This window comes from Anas platyrhynchos, chromosome 21, assembly GCF_047663525.1.
Source record: "Anas platyrhynchos isolate ZD024472 breed Pekin duck chromosome 21, IASCAAS_PekinDuck_T2T, whole genome shotgun sequence".
NCBI lineage: Eukaryota > Metazoa > Chordata > Aves > Anseriformes > Anatidae > Anas > Anas platyrhynchos.
In genome coordinates, this window is record NC_092607.1 from 18151713 (window position 1) to 18176348 (window position 24636).

The 24636-nt window shown below is 45.6% G+C and overlaps 1 protein-coding gene across 1 annotated transcript in view; it reads right to left on the bottom strand.

The window, feature by feature from the left end:
• Positions 1-24636, bottom strand: part of CTNNBL1 (catenin beta like 1) — a 46352-nt gene that overhangs the window by 21030 nt on the left and 686 nt on the right. The window contains exons 2-10 of the mRNA XM_072026323.1: positions 19297-19485; positions 16902-17008; positions 15394-15535; positions 12144-12239; positions 9965-10058; positions 8972-9063; positions 5518-5590; positions 5179-5237; positions 4250-4398 (exon numbers count right to left, since the gene is read on the bottom strand). Of these exons, the coding sequence (XP_071882424.1) occupies positions 4250-4398; positions 5179-5237; positions 5518-5590; positions 8972-9063; positions 9965-10058; positions 12144-12239; positions 15394-15535; positions 16902-17008; positions 19297-19485 (1001 nt within the window). The remainder of the gene's footprint in view (positions 1-4249; positions 4399-5178; positions 5238-5517; positions 5591-8971; positions 9064-9964; positions 10059-12143; positions 12240-15393; positions 15536-16901; positions 17009-19296; positions 19486-24636) is intronic.

Consider the following 24636-nt stretch of genomic DNA (forward strand, 5'->3'; position numbering starts at 1 on the left):
GGTTGAAGACAAACTATTAGCTTTGCTATTTCTTATTATTTTTATTTCTTTTTATTTTCCATTTTATTATTTATATATGTGTTTTTATTTCTCAGTTATTAAGGAAGTTCTCATCTCTTCACCTCCTTACAAACATTAGCGCAAAGAGGCAGAGGAGACTGGGTTGGGTACACAAGACAAATACTGTCAGACCAGAAGGATCAGGGCATAGATTTAGCAATAATTCACTGTAATACAGGAGTGTGTTTGGTAAGCAAAGATTCGAGGTCAACTGCACTGAAGAAAACCCTCCCAAACGCATGTTCGGAGGGAGGCAGACAGACCTCAGCTGTTCTGTTCAATGCGTATCAGAGCGCTGACGCTGCTAACTGGGACGGCTAACACACAAGCTAAGAATTCTGTACCTCCCAAACCAGAAACAAAAGAACTTATAAAGTTTTTATAACAAACCACAAAACCTTGAGAACCTTGACCCGAGGCAGCAGGTGCCGATGCGCTGCGGGCCAGGCGGATGCCAGGAGCCCAGCGCAGACCAGCAGAGCCTGCCTGCAGCCTGCTTGCCCACAGCTGCACAGCAACCCCTTCCTTTTCTCTTTGGAAGGGGATTTGTTCTCTAACAGCTATATAACTGTGTGCACATTTACAAATAAATCCCCACAGAAACAAGCCATGCTCTGCCCCAAGACAGACAGAAGCACAGCCACCCCCCCGCCTCACACAGCCAGCCGCCGGCACGTCTCCTCCAGTGCTGCGAGGCCCAAGCTCAGCGAGCTGCAGAAGATGCCTTTCCTTTAGAGACCTAGCTGCCCGAACCCGTAACAATATGCAGACTAAACCAGAGATGTATCAACACGCTAGCCCAAAAGCAATTTCCTTTGCTCAGCACAACCACAGCCGCGCTCAGCACACGCCGGGCAGTGGTTCCGCAGCGGCACAGCAGCGAGCGCGACCCTGCAGCAAGGAGCGGTGCGAGCAGGAGGCTCAGCACCACCTCCTTCCCTGTAGAGGAAGCTAAAAATAAAGTACTTCTCAGGCTAGACAATATAAGAAATGTTTTCAGGGGAAGTAATTGCATATTGATCAGCATTTAGGAAGGTTGCACAGAGCTGATCTCTGGAATATTCATTGGGTTTAAGTTCAGGCTTTTAGGGATCAATAGCTGCTTGACTGGACTGTCTAGAGTTGATTTTATTTGAAATATTTATTCTGCTGGAGGCCAAGTAGTTTATCTTAGTCTTATCTGGGTTTATTGAAGAAACTTTTAGCTGAACACTAATTCAAAGACAAGCATATGCGAGTAACACCAAACGGAGTGACCTCAGTCTTAATGGAGAACTCCGAATCACAACTTTATTTACTAACCATTGTTTCCTCCTTTTAATACCCTTGTGTCTCATAAAACTCTTCTGGTACATTTATTATTCTAAAAAGAAAGGTGCAAACATTATTTGGACTTCCCACACTAGCATAACACCACCTTTACTTTTCCAAATACTAGCAAAACAAAAAATACCAGACTTCATGGAAAGCGCTGCATAAAATGGTTCTGTTTAATTAACCAGAAGATTTAGTAAAGAGATGGTCTAAGTTTCCACGGGGTCATTAGGAACAGCAGGACAAGAAACCATAAAAGGATTTTAATAATCATAAAAAACATACCCTGACATAGCTGGAGTCAAGCTTTGGGGAACAGCACAGAGTTGTCCATTTTCACCTTGATTTTTCTATACAGTAGCAAATGTTTTTGTGAGGGCCAGGAAAAGTGACTGAACAGCTTCAGAGCAGGAGGTCACGTTGCCCAAGCGATGCACTTTTCCATGAGCTCCCTTTGCTGCATTTATCTATGTGCATACAGATGCACTTTCGGTTAATAACTGGGAAAGCCACACATCATTTTTCCTATGCAAGAGAGAATGTTCTTGACACATCCCCTGGGAAACCAGTGGCTGCATCCCCTCCAAACCCTAACACAATTTTACAGTGAAAGCAATAAGCTTCCTGTCAGCACTTGCAGGAGAACTGACATTAAAAGCCTGCTCTTCTCTCTTTGGGCTTTATAAGGCAAACTGCATTTAGGTTACTAAGGCAAGGCTGAGGGCCTGTGTACTGCAAAGTGCTTCCTGACCTAAAAAAAAAATTGAATTTAATTCTTTATGACATTGATAAACTTTCCACTGGTGGCTACCAACCTGCTGAACTATCTTATTTTTGATAAAAACAATACATAAAATCCATACGCCCCTACTGCTGCAGAGATGCAAGTCAAATAATTGTATATATCGTTGCTCCCATCCTAATCCCAAACTGACAGCTTCATTCCTGCTGCCACACGCTCTGTCCTTCAGGACTGCTCTTCTCCCAGCCCCCTCTGCTGAAGCTCCATGCTCGATAGCCCTCCCAAATTCCCCTCAACACTGTAAGTCCGGGTCCTGTGCACCGCATCCAGCACACGGCCTGCTACAGTCATCGGTGTGAAGAGCATCAGGCACCCCACACTCATTTCAGACACTGCCACTTCCATCCAGAAACGAGGAGCTCACGCACGGCAGCAGCATCTTTTGCTGATGGCCACACGTCTCAAGTCTCAGCAAAATGGGAAGGAGGCTGTTTTCATTACTGTCTGTAGGAATCTCCCGAGCATGCTAAATGTTCAGCTGAAAGATGCTCTGCTTCCCCGCAGCCCTGGGTGCGCCACCATTAAAAGAACAACTTGGCTGGATGCGTTTGGTAGCACTAGATACAGAATCCTATGTTCACTAAGACAGTACTGGAGATTCAAGCCTGATATCTTTATTCTTGCACAGCTTATCTATCTCGCACGTCAATAAACTTTCAACTTTGCTTATTCGTCCTTTCATCTCCACAGACGATGGTGCAATGATTAACCACCTTCAAAGTAAATACAGAAACCTGCAGATCTCTCCCCCCGGTTTTCAGAGGACATGGACAGGAGAGAAAAATAATCTGCCCTGTTTGTGGGTAAGGAGGTCAATCACGACTGAGTGACGTTTCTATTCGTTGCTGTTTACCATCAAGGTATAAAGATACAAAAGCGTAATGCTCCTGTGCTGTTCTCTAGATACCAGTCAGACTGCACATCTTATTTGCAATGCCAGCCTGCAGGTACTATGGCCGTGCTGTTCAAGAGCAAGGAGCAAGAAGTTTACTCTGTCCAACTAGGCACTGATCTCTCTAGATCGGATTTGCAGCGTGGGACAATTCAATTGTTTTTTTTAAATAATTAAAAAAAAAAAAACAACAACAAAACAACACACACTCAGGAAGAAATTTTCCAGCTGGGATCCTGATACAGAGAACAGTAAACATTAGCTTTTCCCTCATTTTTGGACTCTATTAAAAACCACAAATGCTAAGTCCCACCCACATGGCACAAGAATTCCAAGTAATTAGTTCTGCAAGGATAGCTTAGCAGCTTAGTTCTCGAGGCAGAGGGAGGCTTCCCCTCTCGTCCTTAGTTTTGGAGCTTTTCTTTAATTAGCTTCAAGAAAACCCAGTGTTCCTATTTGAATAATCCACATTCAGTTATTTATTCAGTTCCCTGCTGCTGCACATTACCCAGCCATGCGCTGCAGGAATACATCATTTCTTGTTGGTGTTTGCTAAGCAGCCACCGCATGCAGCTTAGCACACCAGGGAAAGCGAGACAGAGCCCCACTGTGCCGGGTCCTGAGGAAGTCTCCTCTCAGAAGCTGCAATCCAGTACCCGTCTAGGAAGCCAAAGGGAACACAGCAGAGAAGCCCTGGAGATTCGTGGTGTGACAAAAGATATCACAAGTAGAAATGCATACTTATGCCTATTTCACAAAAGGAAATTTTGTACCAACATCCACAAAAACTCACAGCTCAGAAGACACAACCCAGTGAAACCTGAATGCAAGAACCAAAGGAAAAAAACATTCTCCTTGCGGAGATCCAGAAGTTCTCTCTTACCTTCATAGGGGTCTTTTCAATCCTTAGAGAATTAGTGGCCTGACTTATTAGGGTTATTATATGTTGGGATTATTATACATGTATATTGGCCTGACCCAATAATGGGGTTACTACAGTAACACCATTTCTTAGGAAAATGAGAGAAGTGGAGTTTGTATGTCTGAAACCATCAAAGTAGCACGCTGAAAAGAGAAAACCATGCTAGCATATGAATTGTATAAACAGAAAAATACAAACACCTTGCTAGAATGTGTGCTGGTAGCTGAAAGGCATGCAAGGAAGTCACAGTTATGAGTACCTAAGCATCAGATTCATCAGCTGTAGGCCCTCGCCTTTCAAGAAACGATCACGATTGGAGCTGAGCATCAGGCAGGAGCAAAGAGAGTCAAACAGGTTCTCCATCATTTCCTGTTCTTCTGCTGTACTAGGGTTGTGTCGTTTAAACACCTGCAGGACAAAGAACACAAAATTTCCCCAAAATGGAGGGCCCGGTTTGATCCACACTGTTGCAGAATATGTATGAATGTTTTGCATCACAACCTTCAACACCTGACACGCGGAAGCCTGCAGCCATCAGAGCAGCAATCACACATCACCGATGCATTCTCTCTTGTAGCTGTGCTGCCCTTTTTGCTGTCCTGACCGTATCCCAACAGCTGTGCAGCAGCCTAACGCATGACTAGAAAGATAATGCAGGGCCTCCAAAGGGAAAGGTAAATTCACTGATTACACAATTCACAGAACTATGCGGATAAGCTTGCTACAAGAGAACACCCAGGCATAATGCACACCTGAATGATCTGCTCCGCAGCACCCTAATGTACGGACGCTGCTATCACCTATTCAAGAAATGTAAGTGAACAAAGAACATTTTACCTTCAGCCAGCTCAATAGCAGAAGTAATCCTGCACAGTGCTTGGAGTGGAAAATACTAAAGATGGACAAATTCTAACCTTCTCTCCAACCCTCCACACAAGTATAACAAAATAATTTAACTTTTGTGTACCTCGATGTTAACATCTGTTAAAAAGGGAATAAAATCACTTAGCACAGACAATACTTGTGAGTGGAAGTTACTGGGGGCCTATGCCACCACTAAACGTTAAGCATTATCACATTTCGGTATCTGCAGATTCCTAGGACAGCACTACACCCAGGATCCGTTCCACTTGCTCACAACCAGCCTGCGAGTCTCCCGACGGTTGAGGATGTATGTGAATTACTCACAGATAACTGCTGAAGCAGCACATCGATCCCATCCAGCTCCCCGAGCAATTCTCTGTTGTCTAGACGGGAGTGGGGGGAAGGGGGAAAACAGAGAGAAAAATGAAGCTAACTGTCAGATTTTACTGCCATCTAACACTGATACATCAGCAAGCAAAATCAATATGGCTTGACAGAGTACAAAAGCTGCAGAAAAAAAGAGGGTGCATGCGTACAGGAGAGAGCATACACAGGAGAGCGAGCACAGGCAAAGGGGAGCCAAAGGCAAAAGAGTGCAGTCATGATCTGAAACAAGCCTGGGGCTTATCCTAACAGAATATCAATACCAGAGGCACGTCTCACCATCATTATTCTGAAGCAAAATAGCCAGCACCTCACTGCAGTACAGTTTGTTGGCATCAAACGGCATCTTAGCCTGTTGGTGGAAGGAACAAAACAAAGACCCATCAGGGCACTGCTCCGTGTTTCACTGAATCTGAAGAATGCACTGATCAAATCACTGAACATATAAGCAACACTTTAAGCAAAACACAGCAGCAGCAATTCTGCAGTATGACTCAATGACCAAATAATAATAATTCTTCCTGATTCAGGGGTGAGAGTGTGTACACGTGTCCACATGCATATGCCAAAAACCAACTCTGCTCCTTTGCGTTATCCTACATAATTACAATTGCCCAAGTTGACTCAAAAAACCTCACAACAGACTCCAGCTGTCGCCTTCCGAGAAGTTTTCCATGATATTGTATGTAGTATGCATATGCATCGGCTCATCCCTATTCTGAAAGGCCGCACCTGCCACCAAAAATGGAATTTCAGAAAACACAGCACGGTAACATCGAACAGTAGCAAAGTTTGATGAGGACCAAACGCTGCAATTGGCTTTAGCCTGCACAGTCACATAACATTCCTTTCATACATTCCCTCTCAGATAACAGAAACTGGTTTGCAGTTACTATAAAAAAAAAAAAGAAAAATCTTAAAAATCATCAGTACCTAGCCGTTCGTATTCCGCTCTTCAAGGAAAAAAGAAAGTACAAAGTAGTAAGCGCTGGGCTTACCACATCCTATTTGTCACCCCCATTTTTTCCCTCTAATACACAAGTACCTGCAGCTTGATTGAGCAAACCTGGCTGCGCCAGGCTATGTGTGGGCCAATTATCTCAGCCAGCTACCCAAAGGTCACAGTACACAAGTATCCTGCAACAAAAACATGAAAAGCAGGAAGATCCCAAATGCCACGAGTATTGACTTTAAATAAAGCTTTGCATTGAGAACAATCCCCAAGCACTCTGTAGATGATGGTGTTTATAGCAACCACGTCTCACTGGCATGAAAGGGGGATGTAGGCAGGTGCCTGGTGCTACACAACCCTACCTGCTACCATCACAGCACATACCGACTGCTGTTGTACAAGCGTTAGGAAATAACGTCCTGTTCTTTCAAGGCTGCACAAAACACCAAACCCTGCTTGTGTTTGGAGAAAGGAGCTATTAAGCTTCCCCATCTGAGCTTTCTCAGGCAATTCTGACAGTCAGAATGCAATTATGCAACCTGAAATGCAGTCAGAGAACAGAAATTCACACCGTGCCATGTGCCAGATGTCCTCACCAACTCCTAGACAGAAACCTGATTTTAAAAATCATCCTAAAGATGGTCTTCAGCAGCAGAGCACTCTACGCAGATGCTGAGATACCGCTTTAATCCTAAACACATCTGTCAGGGCGAGAGATTCCAGACCAAGTGCTGCCAATAGCAAAAGCTCCTGGGCAAGGATTTTATTAGCGTGCATCTCCCCACCATGACAGCTTGTAAGCAAAAAAAAAAGCACTGCCTGATCACACTTCCCCAAACCCAGAGGGAGTTAACACATGCCAGAGCAAAGGAAGCACACACATTCACAAGCCTTTAACATTCATGTTCTGCTGCACCAAGCGGGGCAATCCAAGTTGTGATTATTTTGCTTTCCCAAGTTTCTAAGTCTTTCAGCTGCAAGAGTAATTATAAAGCAGACAGCAGACCTACACTCAGTACATACCTGCCTGGAATAAAATTAACTTCACTTTTTGTATTTAAGCGGAAGGAATATAATTATGTTACTACCTGTAGTGAGAAATTATAGGTTATTTCTGCTAACAAGTATGTGAGGGGCACAGAGGAGTATCTGCATGATTACAAAGCTGTTAGAGTATTTTTGTGACTCAGAGGTCACAGTAACTGTACAGACATTTAAATGTGGAGGTGCTAATGCCTTACTAAACAAGTCAGGAGAAAGAAAGCCCAGGATCCGTTCTCTAAATTTCCTTCACTAGCTCTGTAAGCGAGCTGCACTATCAATTCATTCCCTAGAATATTTTTCCAGGGAATGTTTAGGCATCTTTACACAAAAGACAGAGTTAAACAGTGCAACTCACTGCCACAGCTGCTCAAAATATTAACAAGGAGGTGCTTGAGCGGGTCCAAAGAAGGGCGACGAAGCTGGTGAGGGGCCTGGAGAGCAAGTCCTATGAGGAGCGGCTGAAGGAGCTGGGCTTGTTCAGCCTAGAGAAGAGGAGGCTCAGGGGTGACCTTATTGCTATGTATAAGTACATTAAAGGAGGCTGTAGCGAGGTGGGGGTTGGCCTGTTCTCCCATGTGCCTGGTGACAGGACGAGGGGGAATGGGCTAAAGTTACGCCAGGGGAGTTTTAGGTTAGATGTTAGGAAGAATTTCTTTACTGAAAGGGTTGTGAGGCACTGGAACGGGCTGCCCAGGGAGGTGGTGGAGTCACCATCCCTGGAAGTCTTCAAAAGACGTTTAGATGTAGAGCTTAGGGATATGGTTTAGTGGGGACTGTTAGTGTTAGGTTAGAGGTTGGACTCGATGATCTTGAGGTCTCTTCCAACCTAGAAATTCTGTGATTCTGTGAAGGAAATGTGAAATCAAAAGGCAATTACATGAGCTCCAAGAAAAAGCCACCACCAGTTAGAGACACCTCTAGAAATCAAAAATGTATTTGAGATGTAGCAAACAAATCCATAAAATACGTAAGCTTCCCTGCTTACTGATCAGCTTTTTACATTCCTGCTGGTTTTAGCCATGGACCAGAAATCTACTCTACAGGAATCATACAAACAGAGAACAGACACGCTCTGCTGTACGAAGCTTACAATATAATGACAAGACACAAGTACATCCATTTAAACTAAAAATGCAGAAAACGCAAGCCCTGAATTCTAACTTGATTTTTGTGCCTAACAGCTTCCCCACCACACACACAAGCGCACGTGCAAACTTGGCTCATTTTAAGCAATGTTTAAAGTTCACACTAAGTGGCTTACAGAAGGCAGGCACTGGCAGTACTCTGCTGATGCCTGAGCAGGGAATGCTAAGGTAATACAGCTACTCGGGTAGCCAGATCAGTGGTTGTAGCCCACATACTGTTTTGTGCTGCTGTGAAGTCTCTGACACTGCAATAAAGGGAAGACCATAGCTCTTGTGGCAGGATCAAGGACACGTTAACAAAGAACTCCCCAGAAACAAACAAAAACCAAAGATGTTCAAGAGGACACATTACAGGTAATTTCCCAGGCAAACACTACAGAAATGAGACACCTTCTGCTCAGGGACACACCACAACACGTAGAGCTCCTTACACATAAAGCCAGCTCTTCCAATTTTGCTAGCTTACAACAAGTTAGATGGAATATACAGCAAGTTAGATGGAATGCTACCTCAAGCACAGCAGCTTCCAGACCAGTGGTTTGTCAGTTTTTATTGTGCTAACTCCCAAACGTTAACAGAAAAAAAAGCTCACCTTCAGCCTCTTGAGCAACCACTGCATGAGGCCCTGCTGCGCAGCTTCTGTGCACATCTCTGGTCGGAACTCTGCCATGTTCTCCACGATTGCTGAGAAGAAAGGCACAGAAAGCATGCATTGCCCCCATCCACAGTTCAGCTTGCACCTGTATCAACACAGCTTTGCCAGGTCCTTTCTAGGGCCGCACTGTTCTTGTTAAAGTTGCATCCTATTTGCAACGCTCTATTTTTTCAGTGAGACTTCAGCTGGGGTGTGTGACACTGTCTCACTGTTTTGGGCAGCGTGACACCAGCTCTTGCTGGAAGCAGCCTAGGATTCCTGGCATTTAATGAAGTAACAATGCTCACTGCACAAAAAACTAACACAAGATTTTACTGCTGCTGTGCAGGAACAAAAGTCCAAAACTAGTTTCCAGTCTGCCTCATTCTTCCAGTCCCTGGGAAGGACAAAGATTCATAGGGATTACTGTCCTGAATGACTGAAAGGTGGGGATGATGGTCTCAGTGTTAATAAACGAAACCCGTTGCAAAACAGTTACTGTGCTGTGCAAAGACTGAGGAACAGAGGGGTAATAATGATGTAACTGTATGAAATATAACTGTTTTACTACCTGAAAGTTAAATATATTGGTAAGAAACAGCACACACAACTGAGCAGAGCTCACAGACAAGTACACAGAAAATACGTGGTCAGTAGAGCATCCGTTCTAGTCCAGTACACAGAATTTCATCTGTGGATGTACACATTAACATAACGGCTCTGGGAAGAGGCACCTCACCAGTGCTCGTGCAACAAATGCTAGCTGAAGAGGTCAGACTTCACCCTGAGTTACAACTGTGCTTGAATGAATCCTGCACTAGGGTCTCTACCTCAGTGTTGGCAGCTCAAGGGCAGAGCAGGTAAAAAGGAAAGGAGGGGGTGGGATAGCCCTCCCTCCCCACTTTGTTCAAGAGGGGCAAAGAAGCGAGAGGCTGTGCAGCAGCCACTTACCTAGCGTGTTGTGGACACCATCAGCTTCCTCCTTCACACTTTCATCCAGGCGCTCTAAATTCTGGACCAGCAACGCCACAACTTGGCCCTCCACCTAAATCACCATGGTCATGGGAGAGAAAAACATGAGAGAAGACTGAAAAAAGGAAAAGAGAGGAAAAAGTGGAGGGAGGAGGGTTTAAAACAAAAAATAATCAATAAGCCCTACTGGAACATCCTGCTAGACATGATTCTGATCAGGAGATACTAACAACCTTGCTCTAAAATCTCAGAAGTAGCAAAGGATTCACCAAACAAATCTGCCACTATGCTGGTCTTAATTAAACAACTTTTAGGTTTCAGATTGAACAGAAAAACATCTGGAGGAAAAAACAAACCTTGTTGCAGATTTATTTCCCGCATCAACCCTGATTGATTTATAATCCCACAGAGTTCTGAAATGCCAGGCACCACAAAGCACCTCACTCTAGCTAGCTCTCAGCTCTGCGAGCAGTTCCACTTTCCACATCTTACCACTGGCCTGTCTACATGTTTGTTATACCCTCCACCTTAATAGGTACAAAAAGCTGAAGGCACAATGCTCACGCATGCAGATTCAAAGCTTAGGAAAATGAAGGCGCCACGTTGCCTCCAGAGAGCTAACAAAACCCCGACAGCAAAGCAAGAGCAAGAGCAGGAACCTACATGGGCAGCAGAGGTTGCAGCCCTCTCGCCACAAGAAGTCTGCTCTTAAAGCTGGAATTGGACAGAGTCCAGCTTGACTTCAGCTCACCCCCTATTGTGGAGCTAAGCTTGGAAGAGTTGAACAAAATAAGATTTGCAATTCAAAACTCTTAACTAGTTCTGCGCTCAGTGAAGCCAGGGAAAAAAATACAAACATCAGCTTCTGGGAAAGGCAGCGCAGCAATCTTGTCAGATAAGCTCACACATTACACTGACTTTTTTTAAAGTAATCTAAAAAGCAGATATCCCAACTTGTCTCCCAGGATATGCCAGACTTGTTTCTTCCAGAGAGAACAATAAAACATATAAAACTTGGCTATTATCAGTGAGTTGGTGACAAAGCAAACAGAGAAAGAACTTCGCTTGATTTACCACAGAAAACATCTTCCCTACCAGTCCTCTCTGCCACTTCATTCATCCAGCAAGCCTTCCGTGAAGGCAGAGTAATTAAGAGCAGCCAAGAGGCCAGCTGGAGGAACCGAGCTCCCGGCCACTGTCATTAACCTTTGGAGGTAACAGCGGCTGGACGAGAGGGATTGCAGGAGAAAGCACGGCAGCCAAACAACAGGAAAACAATAATTCTCCCTCGTTCAATTTCAACACAGCAGTTACAGGACAAGACAGCCACAATGTTTCACAAGCGCAGCAATTCACCAACAGAAGCTGCCTGGAGGTAGAACAGACTTTGAGACCTAAGTTCTGCTGGACATCCCTTCTCTGAAGAGTGTTTCTGCTCAGTTTGGCACCCTCCTGCAGCTGAGGAGCAGGAGGCATGCAGCACAAATGCCAAGAGACCAGGAACTGCACCGACACAGAAGATGAGAGGCACCCAAGGGAGTTAATCAGGTAGAGAGCATTTAAGACCAAGCGACGTATCTGCTGCTGCACATAGATCAGTGTATAGGGTCACTTCATCTCTGTGGCACAAAGATCATTAAATGTAAACTCTCCACCACCCTTAAAATGCATTAGCTCTATTACATGAAAACTTCCAAGCTTTAAAAAAAAAAAAGCATAACCTCACTATAGGGACATTCTACGTTTCAAAAACAAATAATCGGGCTTGAAACAGGAGTTACTGGGTCATAGCATACTGGTCTAAGCAAGAGGTCAGATAGAAGGGTCACAATGGCCCTGCTGTCCTTCATACAACAATCTGAAGTCATAAATTCCCGGGTAAACACAGATCACCCTTCCCGCAAGAAAGAAGAAAAACACAGATCAAGCCGCAGATTCAGTAAGTGGCTGTCCAAGTCACAAACATTTCAATAAAAGCTGCCCAAGTCACTCCATCCTTCCTCCCTGCACGAAAAAATCTCCCAGCCTACACAAGTTTTGAAGTAAGAGCAACATAAATAAGCACAGCTGCAGAAAACAGGGGAGCTCGGAGCATCCAGTGCTGTGCTGTATACGGCAGGTGTTCAGCCAGGAAAATCACGTGGAGCTTACTACTCACCAGAGCATCGATGAGGACTTCAGCTCCTTCTTCACTCTCATGGAGAGTATCTATATCGGTCAGTTCTTGAAGCAAGTCTACCACAGCTATGGAAACATGTGCTGGATGTTAAGGACAACCAGGAGGGCAGCAGACACGCAGTAGCAAAAGAGCATTGCTCCTAGGCTAGTGAGCTCCTGACGGGACCCAGAACTGGCAGCTCGTTAGGGCACAGGAACACTGGACCCAAGGGTACAGAGACTACTTCAGCAGTCTTCATGAACACCAGATTCAGGGAATCCTGACAGCTGGGAACGACAGAAACAATCACCACCGTGTGCCTCCTGTGCTAGGCAATTTCACTGTGGCTTGATGACACTTTTAATTTTTAAATCAAAACTTCTATAGTTGGCATAACGAGGCATCATCTTTCATTGTCAGGATTGAACACAACAAAAGAGAAATGCATTATTATAATCTGATTTGGGTGTTATTCTCTCAGTGATCCCCCTGCTAACCTGACAGCACACGCCTAACGAGGCCAAGGCCACCGCGTGGAGCAGCAGCAATAACCCCCTCCTGCCTGGCCCAATTAAGGCAGCGTGCTCCTCTAACCACGTCCCTCACAGGAGCAGCATCGTTTCTGCCAGCCCAATTTTCACTCATTAACACTGGGCTGCATAACACACGGTTCCCCTGACTGCTACACAGCTCTCTGGTACAACGAGATGTATTCCACCTCATTAGAGCCACTTCCCTATTCTCTCAGACACTCTGATCAATCTTGCCCAATTCCCACCGGGGCAGAACAGGGTATGCAGCTTTTCCTGCATGTCCTATATAACAACTTTGTGATGAATCTCTTTAAAATTCACAGGCTAACAAACCAGCCTCCCAGCTCTCCTATTTGTGCGTTTGCTCAGGCACACACGGAGCAGTAGGAAAAGGATTTGTACACATCTGTCCTTAGCAGGGTGATAGTTGCAACTTATCTAGTCTCAGGAAAGACTGTCAGAGAGCTGCCTGTTCCAGTCCCAAGTTAACCTATGTACAGCTCTGCTGACGATGTTTATTAGTATGACTGCTGCTTTCATCACACTTTACAGCAATCCTTAACCGAGCCAAAGCTACCTGTACATTTTCAGGACAGGTAGATGTCACTTACAGTTGCAAATGCCATCAGGAACTCAACCAGAAGGATGTCATGCCGTACTGGGCAGGCAGCCACTCGTGCTTGTATAAAAACATTGTCAGGGGAACCAGGGCACAAGTTTGGAAGGCAGTGTGGAGCACAACTCAATAAGCAGGTTAAGAGAAAATAACCTGCCTTGCTTTTATGCTGCAAGGAATCAATTATTAAGCAACAAAAGCTGGAGGAACAGGCCAGTAGGAACCTCGTGAAGTAGGACAAGTCCAAGCCCTGACTCTGGGATGGAGCAAAGCCATGCACTGGGGCTGTCCATGGGGGTGACAGCTCTGCAGAAAAGAATCTGGAAGTTCTGGAGAAGGTGAGTCAGCAGCAGCATGCCAATGCAGCAGCAACAGCTAATCGCAGGCTGCACTGCATCCTCATGAACAAAATCAGCAGACCAATAGAAGGACCTTCTCTTACCTGCTGCTTGGCACTCATGGAGCAACATCCTGAATGTTTTGTTCAGCTGTGGGCACCCCCAGTACAGTACTGGGCTCATTAGAGCACAGGACCCCCTACAATGGTCAGGGGATTAGCATATGGCACACGAGGCAACTGAGGGAATGGGGTTTGTTCAACCCATGTCAGAGATAAGGTAGGATCTAACTGAATCATAAAGGCTACTGCTTCCTATTAGGTGCTACACGGAAGACTGAGCCAGATTTTTCTGATGGTGAGCAGCAAAGAATCAAAGTTATAGCAAAAGAAATTCAAACTAGATTTTCAAAGTCTTCTGAAGAAGCATATCCAGAGATGCAGTGGAATCTCCATCTTTAGAGAGAATTAAAATTCAACTTAACAAGAACCTGATCTAGCTTAAAAGCTGGTCCTGCTAAAAGAGGGTTGGGCCAGAAACCTCCTATTGCCCCTTCCAGTTTACATTACTCCACGATTCTACCATGTTTCAAACAGATGCACCCACACCTCAGAGGGCATTCCCATCTAGGGAGCTTCTGTGGAGGCTTCCCATGAGAACATCGGCTGTCCTATGTAATTTAGGAGATGGAAAAACAACTTTGTTTCAAGCTTTCCTGTCTTTAATTAAATCTTGTCAGTGACCACCTTCCATTCACACGCTTTGCGTGAAACTAGCTGAATCTCTGATTCAGCAGGTCATTTCTACTCTCCCTTGGACACTGTTTTTCTCTTTGCATTAGTTCCTCTAGACACTACATTTAAATCACGTCTGAAGAGCCATTTGCTTAGAGCTCTCCTGAAGAATCTTTTTCAATTTGTTTTAACAAAGTCATTAGAAAACTTGAGCTGTACCAATTTCATTACACATCTAGATGCTTCAATTTAAGTGTTTCTCTTCTCTATACAGGCAGCAGCACAGGGAAGAGGCATTACTACAGCCTGTGTCCTGCTTCCTACAGATCTGAAAACACTTCAGCAGCTTTATAAGAATTCAGTTTTCTCCCAAAATTGCAATCCACAGGCCCTAACCTAACAGACAGACAAGTTGCGAATCAAGTTTAAAAAAAAGTTTGGTGGAAAAACAGACAAGTCCTCACCTCCAGCTGTGACTCTAGGACACAACTTCTCATAAAAAAAGGACGAAGTTGTATTCCTGTGCACTCCAGATACAAATCAGCCCAGCTAACGCAGGCAAAAATCACTTCTTTGTGAATGAGAAATTCAAAGATAACCTGTTAAAACTGTGCACATAGTTCACAAAAAGCCTGCGGTGTCCAGCAAAAAAGTAAGAGTAATGAAACTCTGGTGCCCACGGAACTGGTTACGCATCACAGGCATTTCCCATGTACAAGAGTAAATTGTTAACAACCATCAACTTGAGAGTGATTTTCATTACAGATCAGAGATAAAGAAAGCAGTGGTATTTGCTGTTTTGCATGGACAATATACTACCACATCAAGGTTAAGCTAAATACAAGTTAAAATAGCCAAGCACAAGGATTTTTAAAACTAACAGTGCTTTTCACTTAAAAAAAGGCACAAACTCGGTGCAGCGGGGGAAAAAAAAGAGAAAAACATGTAGTCTGTGAAAGCAGGATATGAGATGACAGAAAAGTCTGCTGAAAGCCTCTCACGAGAGAGCTGCTGTAACCACTGAAGGATATCTGTGTTGTCGTGTCCAAGCAGCCCGAGAAGAGACTGCACAGCATTCAGCTCCACCAGCAGGTGGTACAGGTCCGGCATCGTCGCGATCACATGCATTTCCTGAATGATGTCATTTAAATCCAATTCCGATTCCATGAACCTGAGGCAAGACAAAAAATAAAAAGCACACGAATTGTGGTCAGCGGACACAGCCCTTCACCAGGGAGAACAACGCCTTCCCCAAGGTCCCAGGTAAGACTGAGTCACCCCAGCTGCACATGGCCCCAGCATCTGATGCTCCATCATCGCATCAAATGACTGAATCCAGACTTCCTACAAGCAGCTGGTGCCCCACCCTGTCCTACATCTGCCCCTTTAGTTTAATCAGGTAGCAGGATAAACCTTCCTACTATATCATTTACATAGTAAAACGAGAAGATTTGTTCCAATTCTGTAAATCAGTTACAGAACCATAGAGATTATAACTACACATGAAGAAAACCTTGCATATGACATACATACTCCAGCGATGCACCTCCCCTACCTACTCCATACTGACACGTGCGTTGTCTTATTCTTAAGTGAAGACCATAAAAAGAATTTAGACAAAGGAAAGAACACTACACTGGACAAAAAAATACTGGCATTCAAGTGTAGGCAGAAATTCATTTAGCATGAATAACAGAAGAAGAGGCTCGCTGGCAGTGCAGGTGTGGCAAGGAGCATCCTGAAGAGCCTCTGGCTTTCAGAGCCCACCTGGCCCATGGCATTGGAGAGCTCCGTCAGTACAAACCAGTCCCCTCCGCACACGGAGCGCTGCCTGCACACAGAAGCACCGCGCCTTCCCAGCCAAATCAGCACACGAAATGATGACGTGACACCCTGCTTAATTTGGAAAGCAGAACTCACAGCCCCGGGATCAAGCTTTCAGCCCAGCCCCCGGTATCTACCACCTGCCTGCCAGCGAGAAAAAGCAGCACTGCTCAAAGCAGCGTGAAGGAGGAAGCCCCCTGAAAAAGGAGAGACTTGGAGCACGGCCGATGATTCTCTGATGCCAACTGCTAATAAGACTGGCGTCAGCTTACACTTTTGAAAACAAAGCAACTTATTTAGATACCTAAAAGGAAAAAAAAAAAATCACAAAACCTTATTTAACGTTTGTACTCCCAAAACAAAACCAGCATAACCTAGAATTTTAGGACTGAAATTTCACAGGCTTTCATATTAACAATAGGAGTTTAATAAGCTAAATCTTCTCCCCTTATTGCTATTTATTTTCTTTATGCCACAACTGCAAGTGATTTTTTTAAACCATATACCTGTCTCTACCAGAAGCCTCAATAATGTCATTTTTAATTAATAAAGTTAGTTTCAAATATAATTTATAAGAACAACATGGCAATAACAGCTATTATGTAAGTCATATGGAACTGAAAACATCTGTATTTTCAATAAATTAATTTAGGGCTGAAACGTAAAAGCAAAGGCAACAAATGGTAACACAGAGGGGCCAAGCATGATCTTACTTCTCTGGATTGTCCGGAAACTTGATCCGCAGCTCCTGGTTTTTGTAAGATCGCTTCTCAAAGGTGAGAATCATCTTTTTCACTGAACTCTCATCCAAAGGTTCCTCCTAACAAAATTGAAAGGGCAGAAACCAGAACTTAACACTTGGATGGAAGGAACAATTACCTGGCATGCAGCAAACGGGAGTGCAGCAGCTGCGGTGGGACCGCAGTCAGGCCCCGACGCTTTGGGTGCAGCGAGCAACAAACCCCGAGCGCTGGCCACCTCGCTGCAGAAAGCTGGCAGAACTCACACCATCGCTATTCATTTATCGACTCGCTGCAGCTTTGACCTAAGCAAGCTCTGCAGAGCAAACCCTTGTAAATTGGGGTTTAATAAACCAGAGGTTTACCAGGAGGCTTTTTTGCCAGAAGAACCAGAAGAGCTTCCCGACATGTTCTGAATCCAAGCATCAGTGAACAAAAGCAGTGTTTTGCTGTGACCTTACGCGGCGCCACCACTGCCTCGTGAAGCTTTCTGCTTCTGACATATTACAGTAAATTTCCATTAACAGCTTAAGCCCACAGGTAGTTTCCTTTCAGAAGTCCATTGTGCCTTTTCTTTTTGTAGGTCTACATTTAACTGTCCGGAATTTATGATCTTTTGTATTTTTCTCACTCGGATAAGCTTTCACTTCTATTTTAAAGTCTTTTTCTAAAGAAAAAAAAAATCAATATTTTACTCTAGTACTTTCTTTTTATTTTGGAAAATCTTCTAAAGCATTTCTCAGCTGGCATTATACATTTACTGTACATTACTAGCACACCCTTAGCTACCTCCCTGTTACTTTCTTTCCTGCTTTTAATGTCCTACTTCTAATTAAATATTGCTATCCTAGATTTTCTTGTGTAAGCTCTTCCTTCTTCTCTTTTCAACTATTTTATAACCACTACCACAGAGAATTTCTCAAAACAGAAAACAAACCAGGCCTATTCACACCTTATGCCAAGCTGCGTGCCCTGCTCGCTGTTAAATCGAGTTGTTTCTGGTATTAAGGATTCTTTACGCAGTGACTTGAAGCAGCAATCTTCTGTGAGATCAAAAAAGTACCAACTTCTTTAGCAAACTGCATTCCAATAACAACAGCTGTCCATGCAATGATCATTAAAGACTTCCATTATTAATTGGGATTTCCTACTTCCTCACGTTCAGCCTGCCTCAGCACTTCACAGCTCACCTCACCATCCTGTTCAAGTAATCAGTGCTACAGCACCCAACCCATATTCCTCCTTCAGGGGTATTTCAATCCACCAAGGGACTGTTGCAGACGCTGACATTGCTTCTCTCTATTTTATTTGACTCTTTTTTTTTTTTAATATATATCAGTGTAACATCTCCATTAGGATCTGCTTTTTAAGCATTCCATGTTAGTGTCCTACAGATTAGCCTCCTTCCATCAATTTTACTGAAAAAGAATATTCTGATGGCACATGGACTAACGGTGTTCCAAGATAATAAGCAAGAGATTCGGGTTCCAAAGAAACCTCGGACCCCAGCCCTTCAGATGCCTGGATGGGAGAACTTCACTTGACAAAGACTTGCACACGGCAGGACACCAGAAGACTCTAGCCAGGCAGCAGGACTCTTGGCTGCATCCGTTCATCCTGCAGCTCAAACGCTACAGAAATCCTGCGTTATCTTTCTCAAGTAGCAGCAGCAACTGTAATGGCAATAGCTCACCAGAACAAAAACAAACAAGGGAGATTTTCAGAGATGAACGCTAGCAATGCTGTACGCAAAGGACAGGGATATTTTACAGAGCTACATGATTCTGCAGTGGTGAGTACACTTTTTTATTTTTAAATCAAACAGGACACAGGCAGCAGGAAACAAATATCTCCTAGATTTATACCAATCCATGTGTCACATTTATAAAGTGATCTTTTCCCTGGCCCTTGGCAGAAAGGCCAGTGCTGCATTGGATTTCTGTCTCCAAGGCTTGAAATCATTTACCCTTGACAGCTGCTACCCCCCTCCTCTGACCCAAGACCTTTCTCATGTAGGAGAACGTTTATTTGCTGCTGCAGCAGAGCTGGATAGAAGGGGAGAGGGAGAGAAGCTACATGGCTGGGGGTACTGATAAAAAATAACGGAGTTAGAAACTATTTCCTAAATATATAATTTAAAAGGTGAATTGTGTATTCCTAACCTAAAACAGAAAAGAATTGAAAGCTTTTTTAAAAATTTATTATTATTATTATCCCCCCCAGTCACCTTCTTTAGACCTTCAGAGGCCATCTGTGAAAGCAAAACCACCTCCTTCAGTTACACATGGCATGCGCCATGGCATGAAGCGGAGGTCACGGCAAAGGGTCACAGCTTCTGCCTATTTCCCGTAGGACTCTAGCGCTTTACCTCCTCCTCTTCCTCTTCCCCATCCCTCTCGATTATCTGAAGAAGCTTCTTCTTCTCATCATCTGTTTCTTCCAGCGCCGCGGACTCCTCCTCCCTGTGACGGCCGTGCTCTCGTGCGCTAGCCTGTTTCCGACGTGCTTTGATTTCTTCCTCCTCCTCATCACGGGGCCTTTTTGTCCCTCGGTTAGGCTGAAGGCAGAGAAACGAGAAACGAGGTGAATGAACACAAGCCTCCTGCGACCCTGACAAACCAGAACAGCAATACTACCAGAACACTGAGGAAATTCTAACAAGTTATTTGAAACATTTGCTTACACAATGCTTAACTCTGAAAAGTGGAGAGGAAATTAATTTAGCGAGGTGTAACAGCACGTGATGAGGTGAATCTCTGCCAGCAGCTATGTCAACATCCTCCCGTGTTTGCTCTATGGACACGATTCGTGGGAAGGTGTCGGCATGGAACAGGTCAGTACTCCACAGGCAAGAAGTGGTCAGACTGAACTGCTCAGTGGTGGCACAGGGACAGCCCTAAGGGTCCAGAATCAATCAGCTGAGACAATCTCACGTTTTACAGACAAGACCAACATGCTCATGCATACAGCAGTGAAAGAGGATTTTTCTCCCCAATAGTACACGAGCTTATGCTGAACTCATGCACGCCTCCTAATTCCCCTTGGCTCCCCCCATCCCCGTGTCTAAGGGTTGCCAACAGTGAATGCGGAATCAAAGCCCATTGTAACACACGCGAGTCAGGAGTGTTGTTGCTGCTGCAGTTCTGCAGGGGTTTGGCACCAGATAAAGCAGCGATTTGCTTGGAACAACCTATTATTTTATCCTATAATTTCCACTTAATAGACAAAATTAAACATAATTCCCCAGGGACAAGAAAAAGTCCATTAACTCTAGTCCCATGTTTTAATTCAGCCAAAAGGGGATGAAAGCATTTGAAATAGCAGGAAAAACTTCAAAATCAACGAAATGATTAAATTTGGTCTTGCTCACATTTTTTTGAAGGACAACCAGGCAGGAATAGCAGCATTCTATGCTCTGTAGCTACAGGAAAGGAGAGCTTAATTCATTATTGTTTAACAAGTCTGTGTTAAACACGGAAAACAGAAAGTAAAAACATTTGTGCTTCTTATCAGCCGCTCGAGTTGCCTGGAAGATGATTTCCCGTTTTATTAGCTCTAACACTTGTCCAGCCCATTTCAGCATGCATTGTCTGGCACAAAGAGCCAGCTCCTCTGCTTCAGGGCCCCCTTTGCCTAAAATCACACGAGTCACACCATGTTTGATGACCACGGGGTCTGTTTTCCACTGAGACTGACCCGAAGTCAGGAAGAATCCAAGAGAACCTAAGAACAAAGCGCAGAGGGAGCAGGCGAGCCAGACAGACAGAGCACGGCGTGTTCTGGGGGTGTCCCTGCTGTCACCTTTGGGCAAGGTGCCGAACCAGTGCTCCCCAAAGTCAGGCTCACAGAAGCTCAGGGGGCAGCGTCCAGCCGGAGCCAGGTGCCTGCTCCCAGCCAGACCTCCTCAAACCCGGTGGTTATCTGCTTTCTCCCTGCAGCTGCTCTGCTGTTTCCATCACAGACGATATGCTCCTGACTTAAGCTCTCCTGCAGCGCTCCCGTGCACTCTTAAAGCAGTTACCGAGCTCATAATTCAATAGCTGTGAAGCAGCAGCACGCCTGGAGATCCTTCAAAATGAAAAAGTTATTTGCTTGGAGTGTGGGTTTTTTTCCTTAAGCACATTCCCGTTACTTATCTTCTGGGCACATTAAAATATAATTTCACATAGATCAATTTCGAAACAAATATATCACTGCCAAAACCCAATACTTTAAACCATTCCCAAGCAATTAGCAACCCCATTAAAGGAAAGAAAAAAAGAAAGAGATGCTTCTAAATGACATCATCTAAGGAAAAATCTTCAGTAAACAGATATTCCTTACTCCATGCCCTCAGCAGCACACAGGTTTCTGTCCTTCTGCTTCCTGCTCAGTAGCACCCAATTCATTCTGAACTTGCTCTGACAGGTTAACATTACAACCACACACAGAAATTAGCGACCTAAGTCCTGGCATTTACAGGAAGAAACCTTGCAACATTTGCCTTGGATGTTCCTCATTTAAAGTCTCAGAAAATCATTCCTTGCTCTCATTTCTAAGCATTAAAAAAGAACCAAAAAAACCCACAGATAAGATAAGACTGTGACTGCAGTGAAGGCCCACAGGAGCTGGTGGTTTGTCAGACACAAAGCAATGTAGCATGGCCAGGGACTCTATCACCAGAACAAAACCTAAATTAAAACTCCATCATGAAACCAAGCCCATTTCCTCTCAGTACACAAGCCCACAGCAGCAGCAGTTACGTCCTGTCTCCGTCTCAATTATTTTATCCTTTTTTGTATTTATGCGTTGCTGGGGAGAGGGATCTTCCGTAGCACGCCCCAGCAGTCGTTAGGATGCGTTATGGCAGCGCCCAGCACGCAGCCATTAGCGCTGCCGACGGATTGGCAAGAGGCAGTAATTGAATTCCCAGGCAAGCATTATTAAGGCATTAAGGTTCTTCCTTTTGTTATTGATGTTTTGCTAAACCTTGCTGAGAATATTGCAGCTTCCACCCCGCACCGGTAAAACCAAGAAGTCACGGCTCAGTGAGACACCAGTGGTCCTGCTCCCGTCACAGGAGAGCTCAGCCACCCGCCGCAGATTTAGGACAAGCATCACACTTCTGCTCCTTGCATTCGTACCCCGCAGGACTGTCAGCGACCACAGCCATCCATAGCTGGGCTCCGACAGGCGCGCGTTGTTAAGCAGTCCCATTCTTGGTGTCTGAACACATTTGTTTAAATAATTTCATAGCTTCGCACACATCTACTTCAGTTTTGGTTTTGTGGCAGAGCAGGGCAAGTTAATTGTTTAATAAATAAAAGGAGGGCTTGTGTTACTGCGCTGTGCTAAGGTGCATTTGGCAAGAAGCTGGAATTCATTACGAAGTGCACAAGGAAAGCATTTTTAAATTGCATTATTAGTTAAGCTTAATTTTGTTCTTATTGAATGTAGCCCATCCACAGAAATTTCAGAGACATTTCCAGTTAGATCTGACACTGCTCCCACCACACACACACCAAAAAAAAAATAGGAAAGGGTTTAAAAAAACAACGACTAATATTCATAAAATGCAATAAATTAAAATCTGTTGATTGGTAAAGAAGAAATCTGTCCCTCCACTGTCCCCCAGCTGCAGTTGTTCTGGGGATTAAGTGAGGTGTCCCAACCCTCCGTCACAGCCCAGGGTTGGGAGCCCCAGGTGGCAGAGCCCTTGTCCCCACTGGTACGGGGCTCGAGCAGCAGGAACACGAGTGCTCCCCTGGCGGGCTGAGCAGGGGACAAGAATCGTGCCCTAAACCAATTCAGGGCCCTGCCTCGTCTTCCCCACAGCAGTGATAACGCAGCAGCACCAAGACAAAACGCCCTTGGGAAGGTGGAAGCACTGTTCAGACCCAGCCTTCATCATCAGGAAGCTTCAGAGAAGTCTCACAAAAGGAGCTTCACGTTACTGGGACATCTGTTTTGTAAGTAACCTCGTTACTGCAGAGCTCTGAAATTATTTGTTAATGAAATCTGAAATCAATCTTCAGTGATGCAGCTCCTCCCGAGGCCGTGTCTCAGCCAGCTGCAAGCTGCCCAGCAGAGCCGCTGCAGAAAACCGCCCGCTAGCTGCCAGTTCAGGGACCCGAAAGCAAGCCCCAGATCTCCAGAGGGATCCTCACGGACTGCTTGATTTTGTTTGCAGCACTTGTGACAAATCCAGCTCCCACCAAGTCTTCTAGTCTCTGCTCCTGGAGCACGGCACCTGCCCGGCCCACTGCCAGCTGCAGGAGCGGCTGGAGGAACAGCCGGGGGCCTCCGGGAGCCCGAGCACATCCCATCACACCACTGAGGGCAACGGCAACGAGAGCCTGCGCAGGCTGCACCCGCACGGCACAGGTTATTCCTGGAGGAGAACTAATCCCTTTCCTCCCCCCAGGCTGCGGGCACAGCTCCTCGAGGCAGCCTGCCACCCGGAGAAGCCCACGGCTCGGGAAAAGGCAGGAAAGCAAAGCCTGAAGCTTCCTCTCCCCATCCCACATCAAAGTTACCACACCAAAATCAGAACCAAAGCCGTACATAACGGCAAGGAGAGCTGAAATCGTTCCCTTTACCCCCTCCCCAGAGAATTGAGGGAGAGGTCTGAAAGCAGCCGGAGCTGGCTTTATCCCGAGCCACCTGCTGGAATCAGAAACCAGGCCCGGGGATCTGGGCACGGTCTCTCTGGGCAGAGCAGCAGCAGGATTTAACCAGCAGTTTAGGCCATCTGCGAGTGTTTTGCAGCTCCACATAAAGTTTATGGCTTCCTGAGCTTTGCACGAGCTGCCAGGTGCAGGACCCTGCTGCTCTGTAGCTCCTCGCTGCAGGAGGCTCCTTCCCTGCTCCGACAGCCGCTTGGTGCCAGCCCGCGGCACGGTGCCCGAGGTCTCCCGGGGTTGGCACCGGGGCAGAACAGCTTTTTGACCAGGCAAGGGCACAGATTGGGCATTCAGAGGACACAGACTTGAAGCAATACAAGATAAAGGAGGGGTTTGGGTTGCTTTTTGCTGAGGGAAGCCGAGAAGGCCAACTCATTTGCAGCAAGAGACTAAAATCAGGCAGCGCCCAGCGCCCAGCCCCTCTGCCAGCCGCTGCCTCCCCGCAGCAAGGACAGATGCAGACGTCCCAAACCCTCACACGTCTCCAGCTGAGGGGAGAGAACTGGAGCTCGGCTGCAGCTAACCTTAGAACAGACAAAACTGGAGCAGTCAGGAGCTGGCTCATAAGCCCCCAGGCCCCTCACTGCGCGGGCGCTGGTGAAACCTGCGGTGTCCACCTCCTGCTTCTACGTTCCAGCTCCACAGAAAGGGGTCGCATTATTGCAGGATCAGAGATCCTGACAGACAGATTCGCCTGCCTCCTGTCTCTCCACTCCTTTCACCGTTCTGCCTGACTCTGGAAGCCTGAACCCTGCGGCGCCTGACGTCTGACGTTTAACCTGCAGCATTTTCCCCTCTGCTGATGTGAAACGATCTCTGTTTGCTGTCAGGTGGGAGCGCACACAGCCAGGACAGCATCTTCAATACTCAGCTGAAACCCACACAATGTTTTGCCCCACAGCTCCTGAACAAGCTCAGCAGCAAGAAAAGGCAGCGCTGCACTACCTGGCAGCAGATCTCTACCTGCAGCTTCCGCAGGGCACAGCCCCGTGGTGCCACGAGCAGCTCCCCTGGCAGAGGGCTGCACAGAAACCAGCACGACCAAA